At 44.6% G+C, this 25,518-nt stretch overlaps 1 protein-coding gene across 2 annotated transcripts in view; it reads left to right on the forward strand.

The window, feature by feature from the left end:
• Nucleotides 1-25,518, forward strand: part of LOC147904074 (sodium/calcium exchanger NCL2-like) — a 64,691-nt gene that overhangs the window by 12,336 nt on the left and 26,837 nt on the right. For both annotated transcript variants that reach the window (XM_087370399.1, XM_087370404.1), the window contains exons 2-3: nt 9,979-10,176; nt 10,279-10,460. In XM_087370399.1, coding sequence (XP_087226525.1) covers nt 9,979-10,176; nt 10,279-10,460 — 380 coding nt within the window. The remainder of the gene's footprint in view (nt 1-9,978; nt 10,177-10,278; nt 10,461-25,518) is intronic.

Below are 25,518 nucleotides of genomic sequence, written 5' to 3' on the forward strand. Positions count from 1 at the left end.
GTTCATCAACCTTCATTACACTTTCTCTGAACTTATGAGTGTATTCCGCCACCTGTAAATTTTTCTAACGAAGGTTTCGAAATTGATCCCAAGCTCGGGATGCTTCGTCAGGAGGTAGGAAGTGTTTTCTAAATTTCTTTTTGAACCCCTCCCAAGTAGTGGATGCTACTCCATCTTTCTGTTGTTTTATCCACCACCTATCCGCTGCCTCATTAAACATATGGGTGGCCTCGCGGATTTGCTTCATATCATTCCTGATTTCACAAATGGCGAAGGCCTTGTCCCATTTGTGTAACGAGGTCTCAATGAGATCGGAACTACGGTCAAACATCCTACCAGAATACTTTTTTGGCCTATAATTGGCAATATTAGGCACCCTAGCTCTCTTAGGCTCGACCATACGAACACTGGACTCCGATTCCATTGGAGATTTATCTTTCTCCTCACGAGATGGTCTAGTAGACATACTATGCACCATTTTCCTGAGCTCAGATTGCCCTACATTTGCTTGTAACTATTGCGCTAAAATCTGTTGCAAGGCATCCTCTAACATTGCAATTCTGCCAGATAGTGTATGACCTGTTGGGCGCGACACCTGCGGGGTTGGTCGGACTCCCGACTCTACGCGATCCATCCTAGAAGCTTCTTCTTCTACTTCCATTTAGATCAATGGGTGTTTAAAAAAATAAATAAATAAGAAAAAATAAAATAATAAAACACCGCTTGAAACTGTTATTACAATTCGAAAGTCCAACTTTCAAATTTACAGCTAACCAATCATATATCACACTGTAACCAAAACCACTTTTCCTTGTACTAGGGAAAACTCTTGCAATCCAAATTGACTTAAACACGGAGGCAAATAAACAAGCATATGCTCCAACAAGGAGCTTTGAAACAAAGCCTGAATGAGCCCAAACGGGGTTGTGGAAGGCCTTGCAAAGAGGTTAAAAAAAGACTCTGTGTGTGTGTGTGTGTGTGTGTGTTGATCACTCATACTTGACATTTTGTATTTCCACTACCAGGCCAGTCACAGAGAGACTCCTCCATGCGTCCACTGGGATCCATGTTCACTTTGATCGGACTCTCGATCCAGTTTACAAGAGTTCCTGAACCCACACGGAGCGGAGGTAGACCTTGCTCAGGTTTCAGCCACTTTGGCTTCAGTGGTGCACGAGGCTGCCATCATATCTTTCCCTACGACTCGACCCACACATGTCTCGGTTGGGAAGATGCCTTAGAACCCCTGGTATGATGATGAGTGTAAGGAGATGAGAGCTCACCTCACACGCGAGACACCTGACCTCATTTGAGGCGCATCGCATCTCACATTGGATGACACCATGTAAGAAGCGGACTTTTCTCACTCATAGGATTAATGAGGTGGTCGGATTCTTTCGAGGGGGAGACCCGACTATTGGCTGGGGACTTCTATCAGAGGAAACATGGCCCATTCCCATCATGGACCCAGAGATTTGGCACATATATGCATGCTCCTTATGTAAGAAAACAATACAACGTCTGTGTTGAACAGATAACAGGATCTTGTACGCAAGAGAGAAAAGCAGATAGTATGGAGAATAAAAAATTTGATTACTGTAAAATTGATACAATAGATGGCGTTGTCTCTCAACCTTGCGCTCCTGTGAAAGAAGCTTCGATGGCGTGCTGGAAACAGTAGAGGACAGAGGCTGGATGCTAAGAAATTAGGGTTGCTGTAGCCAGTGATGAAATGGGCTTCACGGGCTTGCTCTTATATAGCCACCACAAGTAGTCGGTTAGAGCCTGGGTGACCGACCCAGTCCGCCCAAAACGGTCGATTGGGGGTCGGTCCCAAAATAGGCCACCGACCACACGATAGAACTGATGTGCAAAATAGAGCAACCCGACCACACGACCATAGTTACCAGCCAAAACAGAAACGGAAGAAACAGAGTTTTCGAGCCCCGCCAAAACAAAAACGGAAGAAATGGCAATATGATACAATTTATGTATAAAAATTTCTTTTTTATACGTAATATAATTATCAATAGAGTGCAAATCATACATAATACAAATTACAATTATCTATACTTGAAGCTTCAGCCTTCAAGCATCAATGCATCATTCATGCCTCTATGATTCTAAATTCTTGAATGATGCTTCAATAATCTGAAATCAACATGTATCATGAGTCATGACTAACAAGTTTGGCATTACAAGAATCTGAAATTTAGAAGTTTGAAGTACTTTAAACTTAGCACACAAGTTGAAACTTGAAACTTGAAAGTATCCAATGTCCAGACTCCATAGATGATCATGATTCATGATCCACAAATTTCATGATCATGACTCATGAGTCATGCAAGACTCAAAATAAAAGCACCCATGGATGATATAAAAAAAAGCAGCAGGACTACTGATTCAAGAGCAAAGGATGGAGGGATGGAGAGAGCTTAGAGAAGGTGGAGAGAGCAGCAAGGATGCACAAGAGGAGTGGAATGGGCGGGAGGTGGCGAAAGATGGAGCCAGGCGGCGAAATCACGCCTTTGGGGGTTTAGGGCAAAAACAGGTTTTACAAAACGGCGTGGGTTTAGGGCAAAAACAGGTTTTACAAAACGATCGTTTTCGTTTCGTCGTTTTCGTTTCCGGCCACGAAACGGCCGTTTCGTGCAACTATGCACACCACCACACGATAGAACCGGTGCACAAAATAGATCATCTGAGGGAAAACGGGTCCCGCAACCCGAGAGTGGGCTGCCTCGAGAAATGCTCCGTCTACTCTCAGTGCGGCCAGTCATGGGATGCCTTTCTGCACTTGCATGTAGCCTCGTCGGCAGTGTGCCAACTCCGTCCAGCCATCAGGCCACACATGGCTCCCATCTGGTGTCTAAACCAAGACCTACCGGATAACCGAGCTACTTAAATGCCTTCTCCTGGGCTTACAAGTAGAGTTAGCTGGTTCCCGCGTAGTTACACGAGAGTGGAGCATTGATATCTAACACCTTATACGACATCCTAGGTCAGATGCCACCAGATATGTCCTCTATGCCTAGACCCACTACTTGTCACTTGTTCATTGCGTAGAATGTGAGGAATGCCTTCCTTCGTCTGCACAACTGGAGAGCACCAAACGATGAGGGGCTACGTAAAGAGCACTTTGCACATGGACAAGAGGTCTTAGCCCCGGTTCTAGCACAGTTGTTCAACCATGCAGTATGTCATGGATTCCCACCTACTTGTTTTAGCCTACAATGGCTTAAAATGGGTTACATATATCTTGTATCTTGTTTCATAGACGCGTGAGGTCTCTTGAAGACGTTAGTACACCTTTCTTTCTTTCTTTTTTTTGTTCTCTCTCTTTCTCCTTTTTTTTTTGGAGGGGTTCTCTTGTTGGAAAGGTCACCTCCCCATCTGTAAGCCCCCATATGAGGAGAGCATAGGCGAGGGAGACCTAGGGCAGTACCCCACAAAAAAGAGAGAAAGGGGCTGCCACATGGACAGCATCATGGCTGTCATGTGGGCAGCACATCTAGAGAAGGTGAAGGAGCAGATCAGTAGGGAGCTGAATAGCCCGTTTTTCTTTTAGTTTCAAAAGAGAGTTTGTTTGATTATGCTTGTGCTTTCTAAGTTAGAAATGTATTTTTGCCTCTTTGTAGGAAACGAAACATAAGTGTAAAGGGCCATTTAGTTTAGTTTAGTTTTTTTTTTGGTTTTAAGAGAGAGAGAGAGAGAGAGAGATATTCCAGTTTTTTGGAAGATTTTTCTCTTTTGTTTATTTGACGTATTTTAGTAAGCACTGGGTTTGCCCAAGAGACTCTGTGGGTCTTTAGAAACCCAGTATAGCTGCTTATGCTTAGGCACTGATGACGACATAAGTGTTGCTTTGCTTGCTAAGTATGTCTTCCTTTTGTTTTTCATAAAAGTTTTTGTTTACCTCTTTTTTCTTCCTTTTCATTTTCTCTTTTATTTTCTGCGTAGATTTTTGATCTTTAGAACCACAAAAAATCTTGGTTTCTCTATTTGGCTGGTTCATTGTCTATTGATGAGTTTGCACATCTATTCTATGCACATTAAGTTAAGAAGTTTGTGAGCTCCTGGGCTATTCTATTCTATTGATGAGTGTGCACATCTATTCTATTGATGACACTGTGTGAGCTCGTGGGCTATTCTATCAGTCTTCTGCTGTGCGTACCCTCTATTGGTCTATTTCTAACATGGTATCAGAGCCCAAGTAGGAGGCTCACAGGTTTGGGAGCTTGAAGGCAGTGACCTTGCTGAAGGAGGACCTTGATTTAGAAGCTCTTAGTAATCGACTTCCACGACTGGAGGACAGTGCCCTTGCGAGAAGGAGGGTGACTCAGGTTCAGTCAGGTGCGTTCAGAGTTTTGGTCTACTGAAGATTGAGTTTGATGGACTTTGTTGTGTGGTTTAGCCGCAAAGATGTCGACCTCTTCAGCCTCTTCAGCCCCTGCTCTTCTTTCCTCCTTTCCCATATTTCTTTCTTTCACCATATCTAACTTTGCAGAGTCTATGAAAGTGGACGGGACAAGCTACCCGATCTGGAAGGTGAAGATCTGGAGTGATTTAGTGGCTCGGAAGTTATGAAAATTGACAACAGGAGTGGAGGCGAAGCCGGAGGACATGGTGGACAGACAGGGGAATATACTCATGGCTATAGACGGAGAGGAGCTCAAAGATCTGGAAGGTGAAGATCCGGAGTCATTTAGTGGCTCGGAAGTTATGGAAATTGACAACGGGAGTGGAGGCAAAGCCGGAGGACATGGTGGACAGACAGGGGAATATACTCATGGCAGTAGACGGAGAGAAGCTTGAAGCTTGGGAAGACAGAGATGCCCATGCCCTGGCAGTGATCATAGGGATTACGGCGGACTCTGTGCTTTCTCACCTCCAAATGGCCGAGACGTTAGTAGAGGCATGGGTCATTGTGAAGGATCGGTACGAGACAGACAACACATCCTGGATCTTGCTTCTTCAGCATCAGCTCTACAACCTTGATATGGATGAGGGAGATTCGGTACATGACCACTTGACGAAGGTCAAGGTGGTGAGGGATCAACTGGCATCAGTTGGTCAGAAGGTGGACTCATGCCATTTGGCCTTGATGGTATTGAGGAGGCTATCTTGGAGCTTCAAAAGCTTTGTTACGATTGTGACAGCAGGACAGAGGACCAAACCTTTGACTTTTGAGTAGTTGAGGATGTTTGACATTGAGATGTGGGTCGACGAGAAGTCAGAGAGCTTTGTGAAGGTGACGGATAGCATGGAGTGCTTGGTATCTTCCAGGTGTGTGGCTGTTGACACTAGCACGAGGGTGGATTTCATGGAGTGCCTTGGGGTCTCATGTTCAGATGGATGTTGTACTTCAGAAGGGGATAGTACAAGATTACACAGGCCAGTGGTGGGTGCCTCGATGAGGTGTATGATTTGCTTTCAGAGCAAGCACACACGCAGTACGACGATTTGGTATGTACTTGATGTTCTTCATTTGAGCCTTTAGAGCATGCTGTGGAGAGACTCTGCTCTTCATTTGTCTCAGCTAATGCGAGATTGTAAGGAATTGGCCTTCTTCGAAGGCAGAAGGGGAAGAGTGGGTGCTTCTTCAAATTTTGGCCATAGATTGCTGGAAGGTGATGGACAAAGTGTACTGAAGCCAAAAGAATACCTGCTTGAGAGCTCAGCGAGAGTTCATCGTCCAGGTTATCTGGAAATATTCATTTGTTGCAGACCTTGCCAAAGGAAGGACGGGTTCAAATAGACCCTCAGAGCATGGTGCCTTGAAGACTCCAGGTTGTTCACTCATTATGAGGGGGACAACTGGAAGATCGTGGCGGCTGGATTGCTTGATTTAGAAGGCGGGAACGTGGCTGAAGGTGGTGGTGCCAAGAGGTGCTACTAGAGATGGATCTGTGTACCAGGATGGTGTGCGGAAGCTGAACCAGACCTGGTGGAGCCACTGGATGAAAAGCCAAGAAAAGATTGACATCGAAGTGTTCCAGAGGACTACGACCAGGGAGTTATTGGAGCATCGTCATTGACGTGTTGGCATTGGGCTGAGATATGTCGGTGAGACGGGGTGTTGGAAAGGTCACCTTTCCATCTAAAGCTGCCCCCATATGAGGAGAGCATGGGGGAGGGAGACCTAGGGCAGTACCCCACCAAAAAGAGAGAAAGGGGCTGCCACATGGACAGCATCATGGCTGTCATGTGGGCAGCACATCTAGAGAAGGTGAAGGAGCAGATCAGTGGCTATTGGGAGGTCTAAATAGAGGCAAGGAGTGGTTGCATGATGGCGACACATGGTGGCTGACCTCAGCAGCTGTACGGATCAGTATGGCGCTGCACAGGTGGCTGGAGAGAGCCTGGCAGAGGGCAGATCCAGCAGGAGCACATGGCGCAGCATGGCAGGGCAAAGGGGCCTGCAATAAGGGCCTGTTGGTGTTGGAACAGTTGCAGCAGATCAGGGCATATGTGGAAGGGATTGGAGCCTTGGATAGCCAGCCATCCAGCCCTAGAAGGGCCCAAGGGTAGGGCCCTATATGGGCTGCCCTTAGGGCCTGGCAGCAGCCCAAGAGAGCCGCCCCAGGTCGGCCAATCAAGGGCTGCCTGGAGGTCGGTTTACAGACCACAAAGTCGGGTAGGGAGGGGCAGTCTGGTCGGCCCATATTCCCCTACAGGTCCGTTTTTTGGATCAGGCCCTGGGCCTATAAAAGGGGGCCATTCAGCCCTCATATCTCATTCTCTGGAGCAGCCTTCATACAAGCAGCAGGAGCAGTCCTCTACCCATCTTGGAGCCTATATTTTGGAGGACCGAGAGACCTAGAGAAGCTGCAGATGGAGCTTGAAGGGTTGCCCACCTAGGCTGATCTATAGGCAGCAAGGTGGAGAGGATCATTCTGGACAGAAAGTCTACAGACGCTCGAGGTGGAGCACGCGGGCTTGAGACCTAGAGAAGCTGCAGACGGAGCTTGAAGGGTTGCCCACCTAGGCTGATCTATAGCTAGCAAGGTGAAGAGGATCATTCTGGACAGAAAGTCTACAGACTCTCGAGGTGGAGCACGCGGGCTTGAGTCTAGAGATAGCCAGTTGATAGGAGGAGTACCTTGTGGTAAGATCAGAGGACCACACCATTGGTGGTACTCAGGATCTCCCTCTTTTGTATTGTCCATAGCTTTGGATGGAAATATATTATTCTGGTGGTTTCTCTATCTGGCTGGTTCATTGTTTATTGATGAGTCTGCATATCTATTCTATGCACATTGAGTTAAGAAGTTTGTGATTCCACACCCCACACCACACTGTGTGAGCTCGTGGGCTATTCTATCAGTCTTCTGTTGTGCGTACCCTCTGTTGTTCCATTTCTAATATCTCCTAGATCACCTAGGATTGTTAGGGGAGCACTAACCTAAGAACTCTAGGACAATTAAGATAGGTAGTTAGTCTAACCCAACCTAACCATGGCTGAACCTAATCTTGGTTATTTTGACCTAACCTAACCCAAATGTAACTAAACCTAACCAAGTTAATCAACCCATCTAGACTTGACCTAACCCAGCCTAGCTGACTTTGGTTAAACTAACCTAATTTCGATGATTGCTTGCAGGTAGGAGGGTGGCAGTGCAAGTAAAAGCATCGATTGAAGAAGGCAGATATTTTAGTAGGGCGGTGACGGTTGAATTCTTTGTTGTGTCAAATGAAATGCCGGCCACGGTGAAGAATGCTTTGGCGCGGTGCCAGGTCCAGTGTTTGCGAGTCCGCCTATTGCCTTAAATGGAGTCGCCTTTTCGAGACAGTAGGCAAACATCAACATGGAGTTCTCTTCAGCCACTCTGAAGATCTCAAGGTGAGTAAATGTTAGAAATGACCCAACAAAGGGTACGCACAGCGGAAGACTGATAGTAATGCCCAGGAGCTCACACAGTGTGATGTGGGTGTGGAATCACAAACTTCTTAACTTATGTGCGTAGATGTGCGAGCCACTAAATAGACAATGCTCAGAGACAAATATAGAAGCAACACTTTATATTTCCGTCCGTCCAGAAACTAGGACAGGATACAATACCAAAAGGTCCTTCTACTACAAGCCTGGCAGTTCTAGATCTCTGAGCCCGCGTGCTCCACCTTGAGCATATGTAGACTCTCTGTCTAGATCCCTTCCACCTTGCTGTCCAGAAGCCAGCCTAGGTGGCAGCACCTTGAGCTCAGTCTGCAGCCCTATGTCAGCCTCCTCCTCCTCCTGTGTGTAGGTCCAAGGGTGGGCCTGTGGTTGCTGCTGTCTGCTCCCCAACTGCTTCAAGTGATGAATGAATGAGGCCCAATGGCCTCTCCCAAGGCCTGCTCCACAAAAACCGGCCAGCAGCATCATTCTGGCCTACCCAAACAGGCTGACCAGTCTGCGGGAAAACTGCCCCTAAAGGGCTCTCATTACAAGGGCTCTTGGCCCACAATACTAGGGCTTTGGCCCTCCTTTCAAGGGCAGATGCCCTCCTATATATTCAGGGTTCAGCCCCCTTCTGCCCTGCCATTTTCTAGGCATGGTAGGCTGGCTGGAACCAGCCCTACCAGCCCTATGCCTGGCCGACCAGGCTGCTGGTAACGCCCGTCCTGTTGCGCCTCTGCCAGGCCCTTCTCCAACGCCGTACAGATCCGATAAGCCTCCGTACAGCCCTGTACAGTGGGGCCGTACTTTGCTGATGTCAGCGTGCCCTTCACAGGGCCCTGTTGCAGGCCGTACGTCTGTCCTTTGCTTTGACAGCTGCCCACATGGCAGCTCATGTGCTGCCCATGTGACAGCTCCAATATCACCAGGTCTTCCTCCCCCATGCTCTCCTTGTATCGGGGCTTATAGATGGGGAGGTGACCGTTTCAACAGTAAATAGGTGGCCACTCAGGGTTGCACCAACTCAAGTAGTGGATATCATTTTGGGAGCTTGATGGTGGCATTAATTTAAAGTTCGACCTGATTACCAGAATCAAGCTTGGATACAAAATCCTAGGCTATGGGTCCAAGTGCATTTCTTGGCTTAGGGATACTTTGCCTCGACCTTTGATTTCAGCAATTCAGTAGGCTCGAGTCAGGATACCCTAGCAGCAAGTATTACTACAGCAAGACCATGATATTTTCTTTACGAGGAGATCCCCTCTGTCCCTACTGGAGGATTGTTGCATTGAGCATCTTTTAGGCTTTTAGGGATACTTTCCCTTGACCTTTAGCAATTCAGTAGGCTCAAGTCAGGATACCCTAGCAGCAAGTATTACTACAGCAAGACCATGATATTTTCTTTACGAGGAGAGCCCCTCTGTCCCTACCACCAGTACACCGGAGGATTGTTGCATTGAGCATCTTTTAGGCTTATTGCCGCCTAGCAGGCTTCCTTACGTTCTCAGCTAGAAGATGGAGGAGGAGCTTGAGGTCTACTTCCACCAGCTATACCAAAGTCAGCCACCCCCTTTCAGTGCACACGGAGGCTTCTTTCGTACACTTGTTTGAGTTTCAGCAGAAGGGGATGTGAATGGTCTTTTGCAGTGTGGGTTTATTCCCTTCATACAGAATTTATTCTTTCAATTGTATTAAGCCCTATTGGGCAGACAGATGTTCTGTTGTTTAATTCCCTCTTTGGAGGCACATTATATTCCTCCCTCAGTTTCTCACACTCACTCCACAGTTCCACTTGTGTTTTGACTGCAACATTCTCTCAGTTCAGGCAGGAGAGAGAGAGAGAGAGAGAGAGAGAGAGAGAGAGAGAGAGAGAGATCTAATGTTGATGGGAAAGTCTTTAGTATTAGCCCTTGGAAGGTTTTATTGCAATGCAGTATTTGTATAAAGACAAACTAATGTATGCTTTTGTAAATAATAATGCTAAAAAGTAAGGTTGTGCTATCTCTAAAGAATGTCAACAACAATCTTTCTTTGTGCTGGCATCGTTTTATCACAACGAATGATGGCAGGCGTTCACATGATACATTGCTTTTTTGTAGTTTCTGGACTGGGTGGTACCCAGGCTGAAGCTCAGGAACAAGTATTGGTTGGTATTGGATTGCTAGCTGGATCAATTGTAATGCTTTTAACAATTCTATGGGGAAGTTGCCTCATTCTGGGTCGATGTGATTTGGAGGAAGAAAACGGAAAGCTTACTGCCAGAGATAGGCAGTTGAGCAAGCCCTTTGGTTTGATTGGTAGTCCTACCTTTTTCCAATCTGTATCTTTTATCCTTCATTTTATTTATTTGGCTTATTACAGTTGTGATGCTTTCTTATTATTGAGCTGCGTTTCCACAGACACGGGAGTTGAAAATGACGATTTGACAATGCTGTCTGCTCGGATCATGGTTGCATCTGTGATTCCCTTCATCGTTGCCCAGCTCCCAAGAATATTACGCTTCTCATCAACTGGAAATATATGTGTCCTCATAGCATGTGTGCTGTCAATTGGTGGACTTGTATCTTATTGTCTTTACCAGGTAGGCCACAACTCTTTTTAACCATATTTTCAATATGGCAGCAGTCATGATGTTTTATGGGTTCAAAAGGCCTCCTTATGACAAGGATATCTTATCTAAATTTTGCAATGAGCGATTTTGGTTTTGACTCTCCTTTTGGTTAAGGTTTCTTTGAATCAAAGTTGTTGCAAGGTGTTGAATGCCTCATGAGTTCACGTTTGCTTTGTTTTGGGTTGCATGTGAAACACGAATTTCAGAGTGATTGGGCTTCATGTATGCGGGCTGAGACCTTGTGCTAGCTCGACAAGAGGTTGCAAAACTTGGCCATATTGGATGGTAAGGAGTGTAGTAGCTGGTAGGCAGTGGAGGTAAGAGTGTCATAATGAAGGGCAAGAAGTCTGAAAACTGCCAGATTCTGCCACCATGCCTAATATATTGCCAAGCCAGGTGATGCTCAAGATGCAGTGCATTCTATTGTAAAGCATACATAAGTTTTTACAAAATTGACGGGCAGCTAGCATTCAGCTAGCCACGCCAGTTTACGGTGGTCCACTAACAGACCTCCAACCAGTCCCTATTAGACCAGCTGGTCCAGATGGTCAGGCACTAACCAACTAGTAGTTTTGGTTGTTATTATTGTACATGGACAGCGTAGGCAGTCCATCTTCCTTGCTGTTGTGAAGACCTTCTGCCCTGCAGTCCTGTGCTGTACCATCGTGGCAGTTCCTAGGTGTATTCTCCTTGCAGCCACTGCTCCAAAACAGTACCAACAGCTGGCAAAATTCTGGTACAGGTAACCCTAACCCCTACAGTCAATTGATCCCTTGTCCTCCTCATTTGGGGACTCAAAAGTGTGTCTAACGATCTTCGCATAGCCTATACACCTACATCCCCAATCTGATCCCAAAAAGTAATAAAAAATATGGGGGTAAGTCCATCTGAACCTTGCCCTTGTGAAGGGCAGAAAGAGCAGTCTTGAACTCTACGTTGGTGAAAGGTCCATCAAGTGAAACAATCATATGCCCTGTCACCAACCCCGGTAGGTGCCGCCAAATAACCACTCTAGCATCATCTGTGGCCTCAGTGTGAGGATCTGCTGTAAGAAGGGAGGCATAGAAATCGGTGGCAACTTGCAAGACGGCATTTGGATGTGTCTGACGGATGTCTGAAAGATGTGCTCCCCGAGGGTAGAGGGTACAAACTCCTCCTCTGCCTCAAACTCAGCCAAGTCTGTCAGAACTGAAAATGAACTCTTGCGAAGTACCTCTAGTGCAAGAGTGCGAAGGAGCTCTTCGGAAGGAGGAGTGGAACTAATAATCTCCTTAACCTCTGTCAGGTATAGACAGACGTGTAAGAAAAGAAGGGGCTGTGGCTGCACGACCTCTATATGAATCTTCATGACCTCAGCCACGAAAAGAAGGGGCTGTCGCTGCATGACCTCTGTATGAATCTTCATGACCTCAGCCACGACTTTGGCATTGTTCTCAAGTAAGGCACGGGACTCTGTAAAAAAGTTCTCCCTAGGTGAGCGCTCCTAAACATGACCAGGGGCAAGAGCAGTTCATCTGCACATGGAACCAGGACATGAATGTCTCTTGTCTAAAGAGATGGGTCCACAGTCCCATCAGTGGAAGGCTGAGGTACTGGCTCCTCAACTCTGACAGGCACCCAATGGGGGACGACCGAAGGAGGACGTGCTGACTGTCCTGTCCGTGTTGTAGAAGTATCAGGACGAGAAACTGATGGTCTTGGTTGTGAAGTCGAAGGTCTAGCGGCACGTGAGACTGTAGGAATTGGTTGTAAAGAAGGTCCAGGTCGGGTGAAGCTATGATGCGCACTCGTGGATCTTTTTGGTCTTTTCTTTTTCCTTGGATAATCTCTAGCAAGGTGCCCAAGGGTCCTACAAATCCTACAGTGATCCTGTCTCCCTGCAATCTCGACTCTTTGTCTGAAGGAGCCATTTGGACGCTGAAGCATAATGTGGTCATTTGAGATGTTAGGGTCAGAGACAATGACCCTAACACGCGGTACCCCATCGGACTTGACTGCCTCTGTTGCTGAAGTAGGCATCTTAGGGAGAGGGGGGATCTCAGTAACCACTCCAAAGGCGGCTACAATGGAATGTAGCAGTCGATGGTACACCTGAGGAAGGCTTGGAAATCTGATGAAGAGTGACGTCGTCCGGCTGTCTTCCTTGATAGGAGCAAACCCCAATGAAAAAGGGGGTCATAAAAATCCTCCTGGAGCCTAGTGCTAACGGACTAGTCTGAAGCACTGTACGTGCTACCTACGAGGAGTCAAAAACAATCTGGAAGAAACCTCGCCCAAGTAGATGAGCATCTTAGAAGTGCCCTACGAGTTCTCCAGGTAGAGCGGTGAGCATCTAGTCCTTGGCTTGTAATCTAGAAGGGTGGGACCCATGGATGCGAGCAAAGAGCGAAGTCGAGCTCTCCTGCTCTGTATCTTTTTTGAGCTGTTGCAACTCGTCTTTTGAGAAAATAATGTTTTTTGCGACCGGTGGAAGCGGGCGAGGATTGGTTGAAGCTTGAGTCATCGTCAATCGGGGTGGAAAGACTGACGCGAACACAGTTAAACTCCGTCCGACTAAAATGTTGCAAGGAAGGAGGAGAGCTCTCAAGAGAAATTCAAGTCATCCTTAGAAGAAAAGGTTAGGCATGAACACAATGATTATAATCAATTGGCTAAATTTTATTACACTCACTAGGTGATGTTGAACATGCCATGCTTTGTCAAAGTTCCAAAAGATCCGTGCATATCTTGGTGGGTGAATTGAAATCCACAAGCTTTGGGGGGGGAGGGAGGGAGGGAGGGAGGGAGGGAGAGAAGTTTGGTAGCATAACAAGAAATAAAAGTGTCCTTTTGAGGTTTTTGCAAAAAATGTTGTAGATGTGTTTTTTGGTGATTTCCTCTATTGAGCTTAAGATAGACTCATAGGAAAAATATAAGGAGCACAAAAAAACTATTACATGTGATTGTAGTAAGCTCTTTTGCATTGTATATAATAAAAGGGGTAGGCACATACGTACACTTACTTAGCAGATGACGGGGCTTTTTTGCTCCAAGGACATTTTCACCAAAAAAAAAAAAAGAAAAAGAAAAGAAAAGAAAAAAGGAAAAAAAAAAGATGTGATGTAAATATTTTTTAAAGAAGTTGAATAAAACTCTGCAAGGATCCCAATGGGAGATGATGAATCTCCAATTGGTACACCGGTCAAGGGGCTTTTAGCTGGTTCATGTGGGTTTGCATACAGGGCAAAATTGCATGTGAAAAGTGTGTGTAGAAAGTGTGCCTAGGGGGCCAAATGTGCAATTAAATTTGCCATGGGGTGATTCTATGTAAGCAAAGGAGAGTGGTAAAGAAACCTTAGGAGAAAAACGAGGAATGTATGCCAAGGTTACTCCAGGAAAGGAAGGAATTGAAAATGATACGTGGGCAAAAGAATTTGGAAAACCTGTGCGATGTGGAGGAGGGTGATCGACGTGCTGATTTCGACGCTCCACCTGGGGAAAGAATTGACACTTGATGTGGTTGCTGGAATCCATGTAATGTTGTTACCGATTGTGGAAGACTGCAAGGAGGAATCGTGGGTTGGATCGACATCTCTTATGAAAAGGAGCCTTCGTGTTAAGGGACATGTTTTTCTTCATTTTTGGATATGAGCAAGTAAGCCAAGCATCGCTCATGATTTCTATCCTGAAAGTAATCGCATCTCTTGCTTAGGGGCTCTCCGGTTTTCCCCCTTTTCTTTTATCAACGTTAGTTTTTCCAAGGTTGACCATCAGGTCTCTCTCTCTCAAAAACACCTCTAATGCCTCTAGATCTCTTTGTAGCCCCTCTGCCGAAGAGGATATAAGGAGTATATCATCAGCATATAACAATATCTGTATGAGATTACCTAGTAATGAACCCTCGCTCCCTAGGTGATCGATGAAATGTGATCTCATCAATGTAGAGTCCAAAGAGAGAGAGAGAAGGCAGTCTTGCTTCACTCCAATGGTGCTCTCGACCCAATCCGATAGACCGTCTGCAACACCGACCCTACCTTTGATTGACTCATATAAGCTCATCACACCTCAAATTTGCGTCTTTGGAATTTGCATCTCCTGTAGTCTCTTGATCATGCGGGATCATGGAACAGTGTCGAAGGCCTTTCGAAAGTCTACAAAGCATGTGTAGACTCTTTGATGTTTGAACCTAGCCTCCTCAATGATAGCCTTCAGAGTGAAAATGTGGTCTAGAGTAGAGTGCTGTCTCTTGAATCTTGCCTGTCCTAGTGCTCGTTGCCCCCGTGTCTCTGTATGACTGCTTATCTCCCTCTCTAGTACCGATCCATACCGATCCATAGATCTTGGTCAATGTTGGGCCAATCATGAGGGTGTGATAGTTCTCGGTGTACATGAGGTCTCTTGCTTTGTGTATCGATACGATAGTGGTGGTGCTCCATGTTGGTGTAAGGTTAAACATAAGTGCAAGAATTGGTGCTAGAATCTTCTGTCCATGTGCGAAGTGCTCTGTCTGAAGGTGCTCGTGATCTTGTGCTTTTCGGTTGTGGAGCCGGCGAAGTATAGCCAGCACATTCTGCTTTTAGTGAATAGATGACAAGTAGTGGGCTTGGGAATAGAGGACATGTCTGGCGGTGTTTGTCTCAGGACATCATATAAGGAGCATGCATAAGTGTGCCACGCGCTGATAGGCTAAAATCTGTAATAAGTTTTTAAGCACTGTTTATATTGGAGAGTAGGCACATAGTTATGCACATAGCTAGTGGGTGGTAGTTTTGAGTTTATGGACACTCATCAAGAGGCTTATTTTGATGTAGATGTTTTTTTGAGATTGTAAATGCTTTTACAGGGACTTATGGGAAATGATGATGTGTAGTGCGGTTCCACTAGCGAAATCCAGAGCATAGTATCTAGTGTGTGAGTGTGTGGGATGACAAAAGTTTTTCCATGGTAGTCCCGAGCCATATGTGCATGAAAGCATGAGCATTTCTTGTTGTGGATGCCTTGTATTCAGTGTGTCGGGACCATAGTTTTTTCCATACGTTACCATACGCATACGTCATACGAGTACGGAAGTATGATTGGAGTACGGTTCAATCCTTGGCTGAAACATACGTGACTCTAGTTTTATCCAAAAAATTTCAGAAAAATATAGATTGATCATTGATCATTGTACACATTAAATTGAAATAGAGGTATTAAACTGAAACTTGAAACTTGTATTAATTTTAAAGTCATCACTCATGAGTCATGAGTCGTGAATCGTGATTCATCATTCATGAAAGACTCTAATCTCCAGAGACTGTAGTCATCTGGATTCTAGATTTTGATACATCATGATTCATACATAGTGTCCACTGTTAAATGATGGAATCATAGAACATAGATCAATAATCAATACTACACCAAAACATCATGATCAAAGGAAGTAGGTACTAGTAACTACACCAAATTTCAAAACATAAAAGGCAAAACATCATCCTCTCACAAGGAGAAGCACATGTGTCTAGCGAGAGCACTTGAAGAGCTAACCATTGCAAATTTGGTGTGTGAGCCCCAAATGTCTCCCACCATTTCATCCCTTGGTGCATTCTCTTTTCATCCTTTGCAATCACACGAGTAAATGTGTCTGACATGGATTTGTAAATATCCAACTCATCACATAAGGTGCCTTGGTTGTCAACATCATACTTGGTGTACCGCTCTATGGCATCCATCCATCCATCGTGCATCTCCTTGTCACTATTTGATTTTTTCTCTCCAAATAGGATGGAGAACAAACGCTGTCGCATGCAATGGAGAATGCATCATATTCCACCTACCAATAAGGCATTTGAGTAGGCCGGGGAGGCATCCCATGACTGATCGCACTGAGGGTAGACGGAGCATTTCTCGGGGTAGTCCACTCTTGGGTTCCAGGGTCCGTTTGGAGTCTCAAATCTCGGATGGCTCTGGGTCGAACGGTGACCATAGGTCAGTTGCTCTATTTTGCGCATCGGTTCTATCGTGTGGTCGGTGGTCTATTTCGAGATCGATCTCCAGTCGATCGTTTTGGGTGGACTGGATCGGTCATCGAATTAGCTCTAACCGACTACTTGTGGTGGTTATATAAGAGCAAGCTCGTGAAGCCCATTTCATCATCTGACTACAACCACCTTGACTTTTTAGCCTCCAGCCTCCGTCCTCTACTGTTTTCAGTACGCCATCGAAGCTTTTTTCACAGGAGCGCACGGATGGAGGTAGGTTCATCTATTGTATCAGTTTTACAGTAATCAAATTTTTGATTCTCCATATTATCTGTTTTCTCTTGTGTACGAGATCTTGTTATCTGTTGAGCACAGACGTATTGTTTTCTTACATGGTATCAGAGCTTGGACTCTAGCAAGAAGATTTGGTAGTATTTCTGTTTGCGAACAGATTGTGAGAGATGGCTCAGTCCACAAGATTGCGAATCCCACCGTTCGACGAAAGCGAAAAGTTGGACGACACTAACTACCTACTCTGGAAGTTCAAGATGAAGACCATCCTAAGCGCATACGAGCTTTGGGATACTGCTATTGGGGTGGACCTGAAATCGGTTTCGAGATCAAATCCGATCAATGCAACACAATAGATAGTACCAACTGCAGATGAGATTTTTGCGTGGATAAGAAATGCAGATGCGCTGTGTTCTATTGTTTGCAGTGTAAGTGATTTTGTCATGGCATTAATTCAACATGTCTCCACAGCGGAGGAGGCATGGATGGTCTTGAAAAATCAGTACGAGATACTGATTTGGGATACTGCTACTGAGGTGGACCTGAAACCGGTTTCGAGATCTAATCCGACCAATGCAGCACAACATATAGTACCAACTGCGGATGAGATTCTCGCGTGGATAAGAAGAAATGCAGATGCGCTGTGTTCTATTATCTGCAATATAAGTGATTTTGTCATGGTGTTAATTCAACATGTCTCCACAGCGGCAGAGGCATGAACGGTCTTGAAAAAGCAATACGAGATCACGAATCAGACGCGAATTCAAAATCTGAAGACTCAACTCGTGAACAAAAAATTGTTTGAGTTTGAAGCGGTAGAGAAGTTCATCACCAGGGTGAAGAATCTGTGCGATCAGATCACTGCGATTGGCATCACTATCACCAGCGAGAATCTAGCACGAAGGTGCATACGGATTTTTCTACCAAAGTACGACGGTCTTGTTATAGCGTTGAATACGCAGAACAAAAATTCGTCCCTTAACTTTGAGGATTTCAGCGCAATGATTTTGGAGGAGATGCGTTAAAAGATGAGGACTGGAGAAGATTTGGCTTTTTACGTTGGATCAAAGAAAGGTAAGGGTAAGGACTCTGGTAACCCATCTTCTTTTGATGATAAAAAAAGAAAGAAAAAGATCAAGTGCTTCTATTGCAACAAGGCAGGACACAAGCAGAATGAGTGTCGGAAGAAGATTACAGATGAAAAGAACGGAGTAAAGAAAGAGTCCAGCAATAGCGCGCAGGCAGTACCAGTAGAGCTATTCGTAGCAATTGAGGAGATTTGCACGGAGGCAGTTCATGTACCTGCGGATGAACCGTGGATTATTAACAGTGGTGCATCGCGCCACATGATCAATCGGAAGGATTGGTATACCTCTCTACAGTTGGTAGGAAATGACATCTTGGTAGCAGTCGACACAATGATGCAAAATGTCCAGTAAAAGGAAAAGGTACGATTGCTCTAAAGTCAGATGGAGTTGTAAAACAGTTCGATGTTCTTTATGTGTCAGATATCAAGAAGAACTTGTTTGTTCGTTTTTGCGATCACGGATCGGGTCCTCAAAGTTCACGTCGATAAGAATGACGCACAGATTTTGGATCTTCAAGGGAAGGTCATTGGTAAAGGTACACGGCGCAACATTTACAGACTCTCAGCTTTCAGTGCTCGAGCGGATGTCAAGAACACTAAGCTGTGGCATGAGAGGTTTGGTCATCTAAACCTTAGTTCTTTAAAGGAGATGCATAAAAGTGGAATGATTACAGACCTATCAGAGATTGCAGATTTGTCCGATGTATGTGAAGCTTGCATGATGAACAAGCAGCATCGGCATCCCTTTCTTAAAGAGGCCAGTAGGACAATGGCTCCTCTAGAGCTGGTTTACACGGACCTCTGCAAAAAGATGGAGACGGAAGCTTTGGGTAGTTTCTACTACTTCATGACATTGATCGACGACTACAGTAGAAGGATATGGATATACGACTACAGTAGAAGGATATGAATATACTTTTTGAAGACTAAAGACGAGGCTTTTAGTAAGTTCAAGGAATGACATGTAATGGTCTAGAGAATCGGGAAGGAAGGTGAAAAAGTTGAGATCAGACAGAGGTGGATAGTTCACATCAAGTGAATTCGAAAGTTACTGCAAAAATCACGAGATCAAGAGACAGAAGTCCCATCACATACATCACAATAAAATGGAGTAGCAAAGCGCAAGATGCGCGCCATCTGCGAAATGGACAGGAGTATGATGAAAGAGAAAGATTTGTCAAAGACTTTCTGGACTGAAGCATGTAACACTGCAGTTTACATTTTGAATTGTAGCTACACGAAGACTGTGAACGGGATGACTTCACTGCAGGCCTTTTCTGGTAAGAAACCTTTGGTTGCACATTTCAAAGTTTTTAAATATGACTGTTTTATGCATGTCTCTGATGCTAACATGACTAAATGGGAACCGAAGAGTCGGAAGTGTATTTTTTTGGACTATAGTGAAGAGGCAAAGGATTACCGTCTCTATAATCTTGTTACTAAGAAAGTAATTATAAGTTGCAATGTGGTCTTCTCAGAATAATCGCATCAATTGGAGGAGGATGCTTCCTTCCCAGACAACCAGGATCAGGATACCCATCTAGTATCGCCACCAATAGCAGATCGAACTCCCCTAACGGTGCTTGGAAGGATTCAAGATAGAGGAGAAAGAAGAGTCTGCAGAACCACAACGGCAACGGTCACTCTCGAAGTAGGTAAGGCAACTTTTGGATGACAGAGAACCTCCAGTCATTGACGAGGAACCATCCGAACACCGTTAGTCCAAGATATTAGAGGAGTAAAGGATGCAAGAACACTTGGTCAACTACGCGTTGATGACAGATGATCTGTGTTGAAGAACCTAAGTGTTTTGAAGAGGCACATGGTGATGATAGGTGGATGGAGGCTATGTACTCGGAGTATGGTCTCATAATGAAGAATAACACTTGGGACCTTGTGGATTGATCACTAAAACGTAAGGTAATCGACACTAAGTGGGTGCACAAGATCAAGTACAAGTCCAACGGTACGTTGGATAAGTACAAGGCTTGGCTCGTGACAAAAGGATTCGCACAGGTACATGCTTTTGATTATCAGGATACTTTTGCTCCCACAGCTCGACTAACCACAATTCGTAATGTTTTGGCTTTAGTTGTCCAAGAAAGTTGGCTTGTGTTTCAGATGGATGTAAAATTCGCTTTTTTGAATGGAGATCTCAAGGAAGAGGTATTTGTGGAACAATCACCAAGTTTTGAGATTCTCAGTTTAAAAAATAAAGTCTGTAAACTAAAGAAGGTACTTTACGAATTGAAACAAGTCCCACGAGCGTGGTACTAGCGGATTGATGTCTACTTTCTGTAAAACGAGTTCATGAGGAGTCCATTTGTTGTAAATTTATATATCTTCAGAGAAGGAGACATGTGTGATCGTGATCTTTTATGTGGACGACCTTGTCATAACAGGAAACCATGAAGAGAAGATCTCGCAGAGAAAGCATTTGCTAGGAAGAGAGCATGAAATAACAGACCTTGGACTGATGCATTTCTGTTTGGGGATTGAAGTTTGACAAGAGTCGAAACAGATCTTCATTTTATAGCTAAAGTATGTTAGAGATACTGAAGGCATTTGACGTGGTTGAGTGTAAGATAGTTGGTACCCCTATGGAGGTTGACGTGAAGCTCTCAAACGAGGATTCATTACCACTGGTGAATGAAGCGAAGTACAGAAGGCTTGTGGGCAGCTTGATTTACTTGTGCAACGCGCGATCGGATATCAGCTTTGTGATTGGTATATTAAGCAGATTTTTTAATAAGCTCCAGGAGAACCATTGAAGGGCAGAGATGCAGGTGTTGAAATATATCAAAGGCACACTTGATTATGACATCACCTATATCAAGGACATCTTGATCGGATTCTGTGACTCGGATTGGGCAAGAGACGTGGACAGTAGGAGATTAATGACAGGTTATTGTTTCTTACTTTGATCTTGAGCTGTGTCATGGGTCAGCAAGAAGCAACCCACAGTTGCTCTTTCTTCCATCGAGGTCAGATAGAGTTGGCACACCGTCAACTAGGCTACATGCAAGTGCGGTAAGGCATCCTATGACTGATCGCACTGAGGATAGACGGAGCATTTTTCGGGGTAGTCCACTCTTGGGTTGCTCTATTTTACTACTTGTGGTGCTCTATATAAGAGCAAGCCCGTGAAGTCTTTTTCATCATCTGGCTACAACAACCTTGATTCCTTAGCATCCAGCTTCCGTTCTCTACTATTTTCAGCACGTCATTGAAGCTTCTTTCACAAGAGCGTACGGTAGAAAGGCAGTGTTATTTATTGTATCAGTTTTACAGTAATCAAATTTTTGATTCTCCACACTATCTATTTTTTCTCTTGTGTACGAGTTTCTGTTATCTGTTGAGCACAGACGTTGTATTATTTTCTTACAAATATACAAGGCTCTAACATCAGTCAGCTTTGAGGATTCAATCCCATAAATAGTTGTCATCTTCTCGACCATCCGATCAGTGAGTCCATATGCAATTCTCATGGTAGCTCCTTCCCTATCAGTCAGACGAAGGATCTTCAAAATAGGTGCACAAAGCTTCACAATGAGTCTTGCATCTTGTTAAAATAAAGCACCCAATATAATAGAAGACACCTGTTGTGCTTTCACAGTGCATGACAGCTTCTTCTTACAATACTCATCACTGACAATCATGCGGCGCAATCCATTGTATACCCTCTCATCCAACAAGTTTGCTAACATAATAAACATGTAAGCGAACCGTGTTTGTGCTTGTTGAATTTTTTATACATTGCTAACACGGTGTGTTTTTTTGGGGAACAAATGTCACAATCATGTTAGCAATACCAACACTGGCTTCACCCATGTAAGCTTTCTAATGTCCTCAAACAAGAGGTCAAGGCAATGGCATGTGCATCTGGTATAGAAAATGTGAGGCCACTCTTCCTCCAATTCTCCTGCCCGCACAGTTAGATGCATTGTCCATACAAACCTGCAACATTTTCAGTCCCAACATCAAGAATGGCATCTTTTAGTATCCCAAAGATGTACTCCCCCGACTTATATTGCCCACTTGTGTCCATGGACTTCAAGAAGGTTGAACCAAATATGCATGAGATCATAATATTGATTATAGGCCGGCGTCGAGTATCAGACCAACCATCACAAGTTATGGTGCAGTCATATTTTTTTAACTTCTCTCGAAACTGTAGCATCTTTTGATTTGATTGAGGCTTGAAGGTAGGTCTAACTTAGCCAATGGCACGAACCATCTCCAAAAAATAAGGGTTCCTCACCTTTCAATGAGGAATATTCTTTGCAAAGAAAAAACGACGGAGAGCAATGTATGCATCCTTCCGTGCTTATGACTCCCATGCCTTTTCCAAGGCTCCCTTTGACATCTTTAACATCTTTTGCTTTGGCTCATATGCACTGTCAGATGCATTTTCACTTGTCGTACCACTCACCGAGACATCTCTCAAATCAGCTACATCTTCAATAAGCTGTTTTGTAGCAGTTTTTAGGGTCGCCTTTGCCTACAATCTTCGACAAGTATCTTTCACAATTTTAGGAGCGGTACACTTGTCAACCCCAAGCTTGTGAGCCCAAGAAAATGTGCCCTTATACGGGTCGGTCCTCCATCCCATGAATGAGGGTAATATTTACATTTACAAGTGTATTGGCCCTTTCCCAAAGGCTTTAAGGCCTCTACAAATTCCTATTCTAGTCCTTTTTGTCTTCCCATTTGCAGATTTACAAGCTGCAAATTCGCAAAAGAGGGCAAATAAGGCATTGGGCAAAGGAACAATTTCCAAAGAGGGCTTGAAGCCCTTGCAGACTGCCCTGTTAGATGGCATCAACTAAAGAGAGCACTTGTTGCAAATCAGAAAAAAAGAGCAGGCATTGCAATTACCTTGATGCTTGGAGCAGGTAGAGTGTAGAGGCAAGCTGCGGGCTCCAACTGTACGGTGACCATTGACCTCCAAAGCAAGTAGAAGAGGACAAAGGGCTGCCTAAATAGAGGGAAGCAAGAGGGTAAACTGAAGAATGAAGGGCTGAGGGGACTCGGGAGTGAGGACTGAAGAAGAGGGTAAAGGATTGCCTAGCAAGGTGTTGAAGAAGAGAGCAAAGGGTTGCCTAAATAGAGGGCAAACGGCTGCCTAAATAGTCTCTTGAGATGCAAGGTCGGTGTGCAGGCAGAGAGTCGGTGATTGGCATTTGGGCGTAGACTGTAGTACGTACGGTCTTTCTTGGGATTCGGAAGCCTTCACAAGAACGTCGTACGTGTAACACAATATACAACTATTCCTACTACAGATCACGGGAGCAGCACCGTTAATTAATCCTCCCAGCCAACCTTGCTGAAGCATAACGAGCAGACAGAGAATTACGAATCAAAAACATTACGTGAATGCCACATTCTCTTCTCTCTCTAGCTTCAACAAGCCCCATCTCCCTAGATGGATCTAGATGCCACATGTCATCCTCACAGGGTCTTCCTAATACAATATTTCATCCCTCTCTTGGGATGCATTAAAATCCTTTGCCCCTAGGCACATTCCTTGCATTAGGCCCTTAGCCTTAGATCCACCTAGTCTGGTGCTATCAACCCTTACCTAGGACCTTGACATTAATTTCCTCCCGATCATTTACATGAAGCACAAACAAATAATTATAAACATAGATTCTTTAAGGAAAATGTCGACTGATTCTTTCGAGGTCATGCTACCTCGACTAGAGCGTAACATTCCTTCCCTCTTCAGACATCAGCGTTCTTGATGATAAAGTCTGGGAACACTCTCCGCAACTGGTATACGGATTCCCAGGTAGCTTCGGATAGAGGTTGACCATGCCATGCAACCAACACCGTGGGTATCTTCCGATTTCGTATTTGCATTGTTCCTCGGTCCAAGATTCTTGTTGGTTTGCGTCTCGCATTATCCTCTATCTCTGAAACAAAACCACACCTTCGATTAGTGAGTCACTTGTATGTAAAAATTTCTTTAAGCGCGAAACATGAAAAACCTAGTGCACCTTAGACCCCTGTGGCAATTCTAATTTATAGGCTACCTTGCCTATTCTCTTAAGAATTAACCACGGCCCACAGTATCGAGGTGATAACTTAGCACACTCTCCTGAAGTCAACGACTTCGAGTGCGAAGGAACTCTGAGAAAAACTTTTTCTCCTTTCTTAAATACTCTTATAGACCGGTTTTCATCCGCATACACCTTGGCTCTATCCATAGCCTGGCGGATATTAGCTCTCGCAAGTGTTAGCATCTCTCGCATCTGAACCATAAAGTTCGCCGCACTAGGCACTTTCTGAGATACTCCAACTATAGTTGGATTGACTGGTCTATAATCATAGTTCAGCTCAAACGGACTGAACCCGGTAGAGGAATGTTTTCTATCATTGTAGGCAAACTCCAATAATGACAACCACTTGTCCCATGTATGTTGTCTCAATGACACATATGTCCTCAGCATATCCTCTAAAGTCTGGTTGACTCTTCGTCTGACCATCCGTCTCAGGATGATCCCCACTACTCATTCCTAACTCAGTCCTTAGTGTCTCAAATACTGCTGTCTAAAAATGACCGGTAAATCTGACATCTCTGTCTGACACTATGGATCTAGGCAATCCATGCAGACGAAATATATGTCTAATAAACAAATCCGCCACTTGCGGGGCACTAACTTACTCTCTAGTCGGAATGAAGTGAGCCATCTTGATTAGACGATCAACCACCACAAGGATAGAATCATACTCTCCTTGTGTCGCAGACAACCCTAGAATACAGTCCATGGAAATGCTCTCCCACTTACTTAGTGGTATCTCCAAGGGCTGTAAAAGTCTGGGTGGCTTCACCCGCTCGGCCTTGCTTACCTGACACGAGAAACACCGTGTCACATATTCATGAATATGCTTTTTCATCTTTGGCTAAAAGAAATCTCGCTTTACGAGATCATATGTCTTCTCGACCCCTGGATGTCCCGCACATGGGCTATCATGGCACTGTCGACGAATGACTCTCTGCCTGAGATCATTCTGACTAGGTACTACTACCTTGTCATTTCTTTTCAGCATACCATCCCTTGTGGTATATCTTGCATAAGTTTGGCCTTTTCTGGATGCCAGGTCATCCTTTTCATTTTCCCCGGGTTTTAACACATGAGCCTTAGGCCATAAGCTCTGGACAAACTCGTCCACTTTTTGAGTTTCTCTGATCTTGATCATTAGAGTACTCTCTAATAACGTGAAACTCAGGTTGTGCATAATGCGAGACAACGCATCAGCAACTTTATTATCTTTTTCTCTTCGATACCGAATCGTTAAATTAAACTCTTGCATGAGCTCTGCTCACCTAGCTTGGCGGTCTCTTAAGTCAGGCTGTTTACAAAAATGTTTCAGAGTATGATGATCCACATCCACACAAAACTCTGAACCATACAAATAATGCCTCCATGTTTTCAAAGCATGGATAACAGCATACAACTCCAATTCATGAGTTGGCCAATTCCTTTGAGAGGGAGAAAGCTTCTTGCTTTTAAAGGCTACTGGCCTTCCCTCTTGAAGGAGAACTGCTCCTACCGCAATGCCACTTGCATCGGTTTCCAGGAACAACGGTTTCTGGGGATCAACTATTTTTAACACTGGTCCTGTGACCTCAACTTGTTTTATGGTGTTAAGACTTTCTTGTTGATTCTGTCCCCAAATAAAAGGTACTTTATCTGAGGTGAGATCA

Source organism: Dipteris shenzhenensis, chromosome 3 (genome assembly GCF_047967505.1).
Source record: "Dipteris shenzhenensis isolate YYH24624 ecotype China chromosome 3, Dip_SZ_1.0, whole genome shotgun sequence".
Classification (NCBI taxonomy): domain Eukaryota; kingdom Viridiplantae; phylum Streptophyta; class Polypodiopsida; order Gleicheniales; family Dipteridaceae; genus Dipteris; species Dipteris shenzhenensis.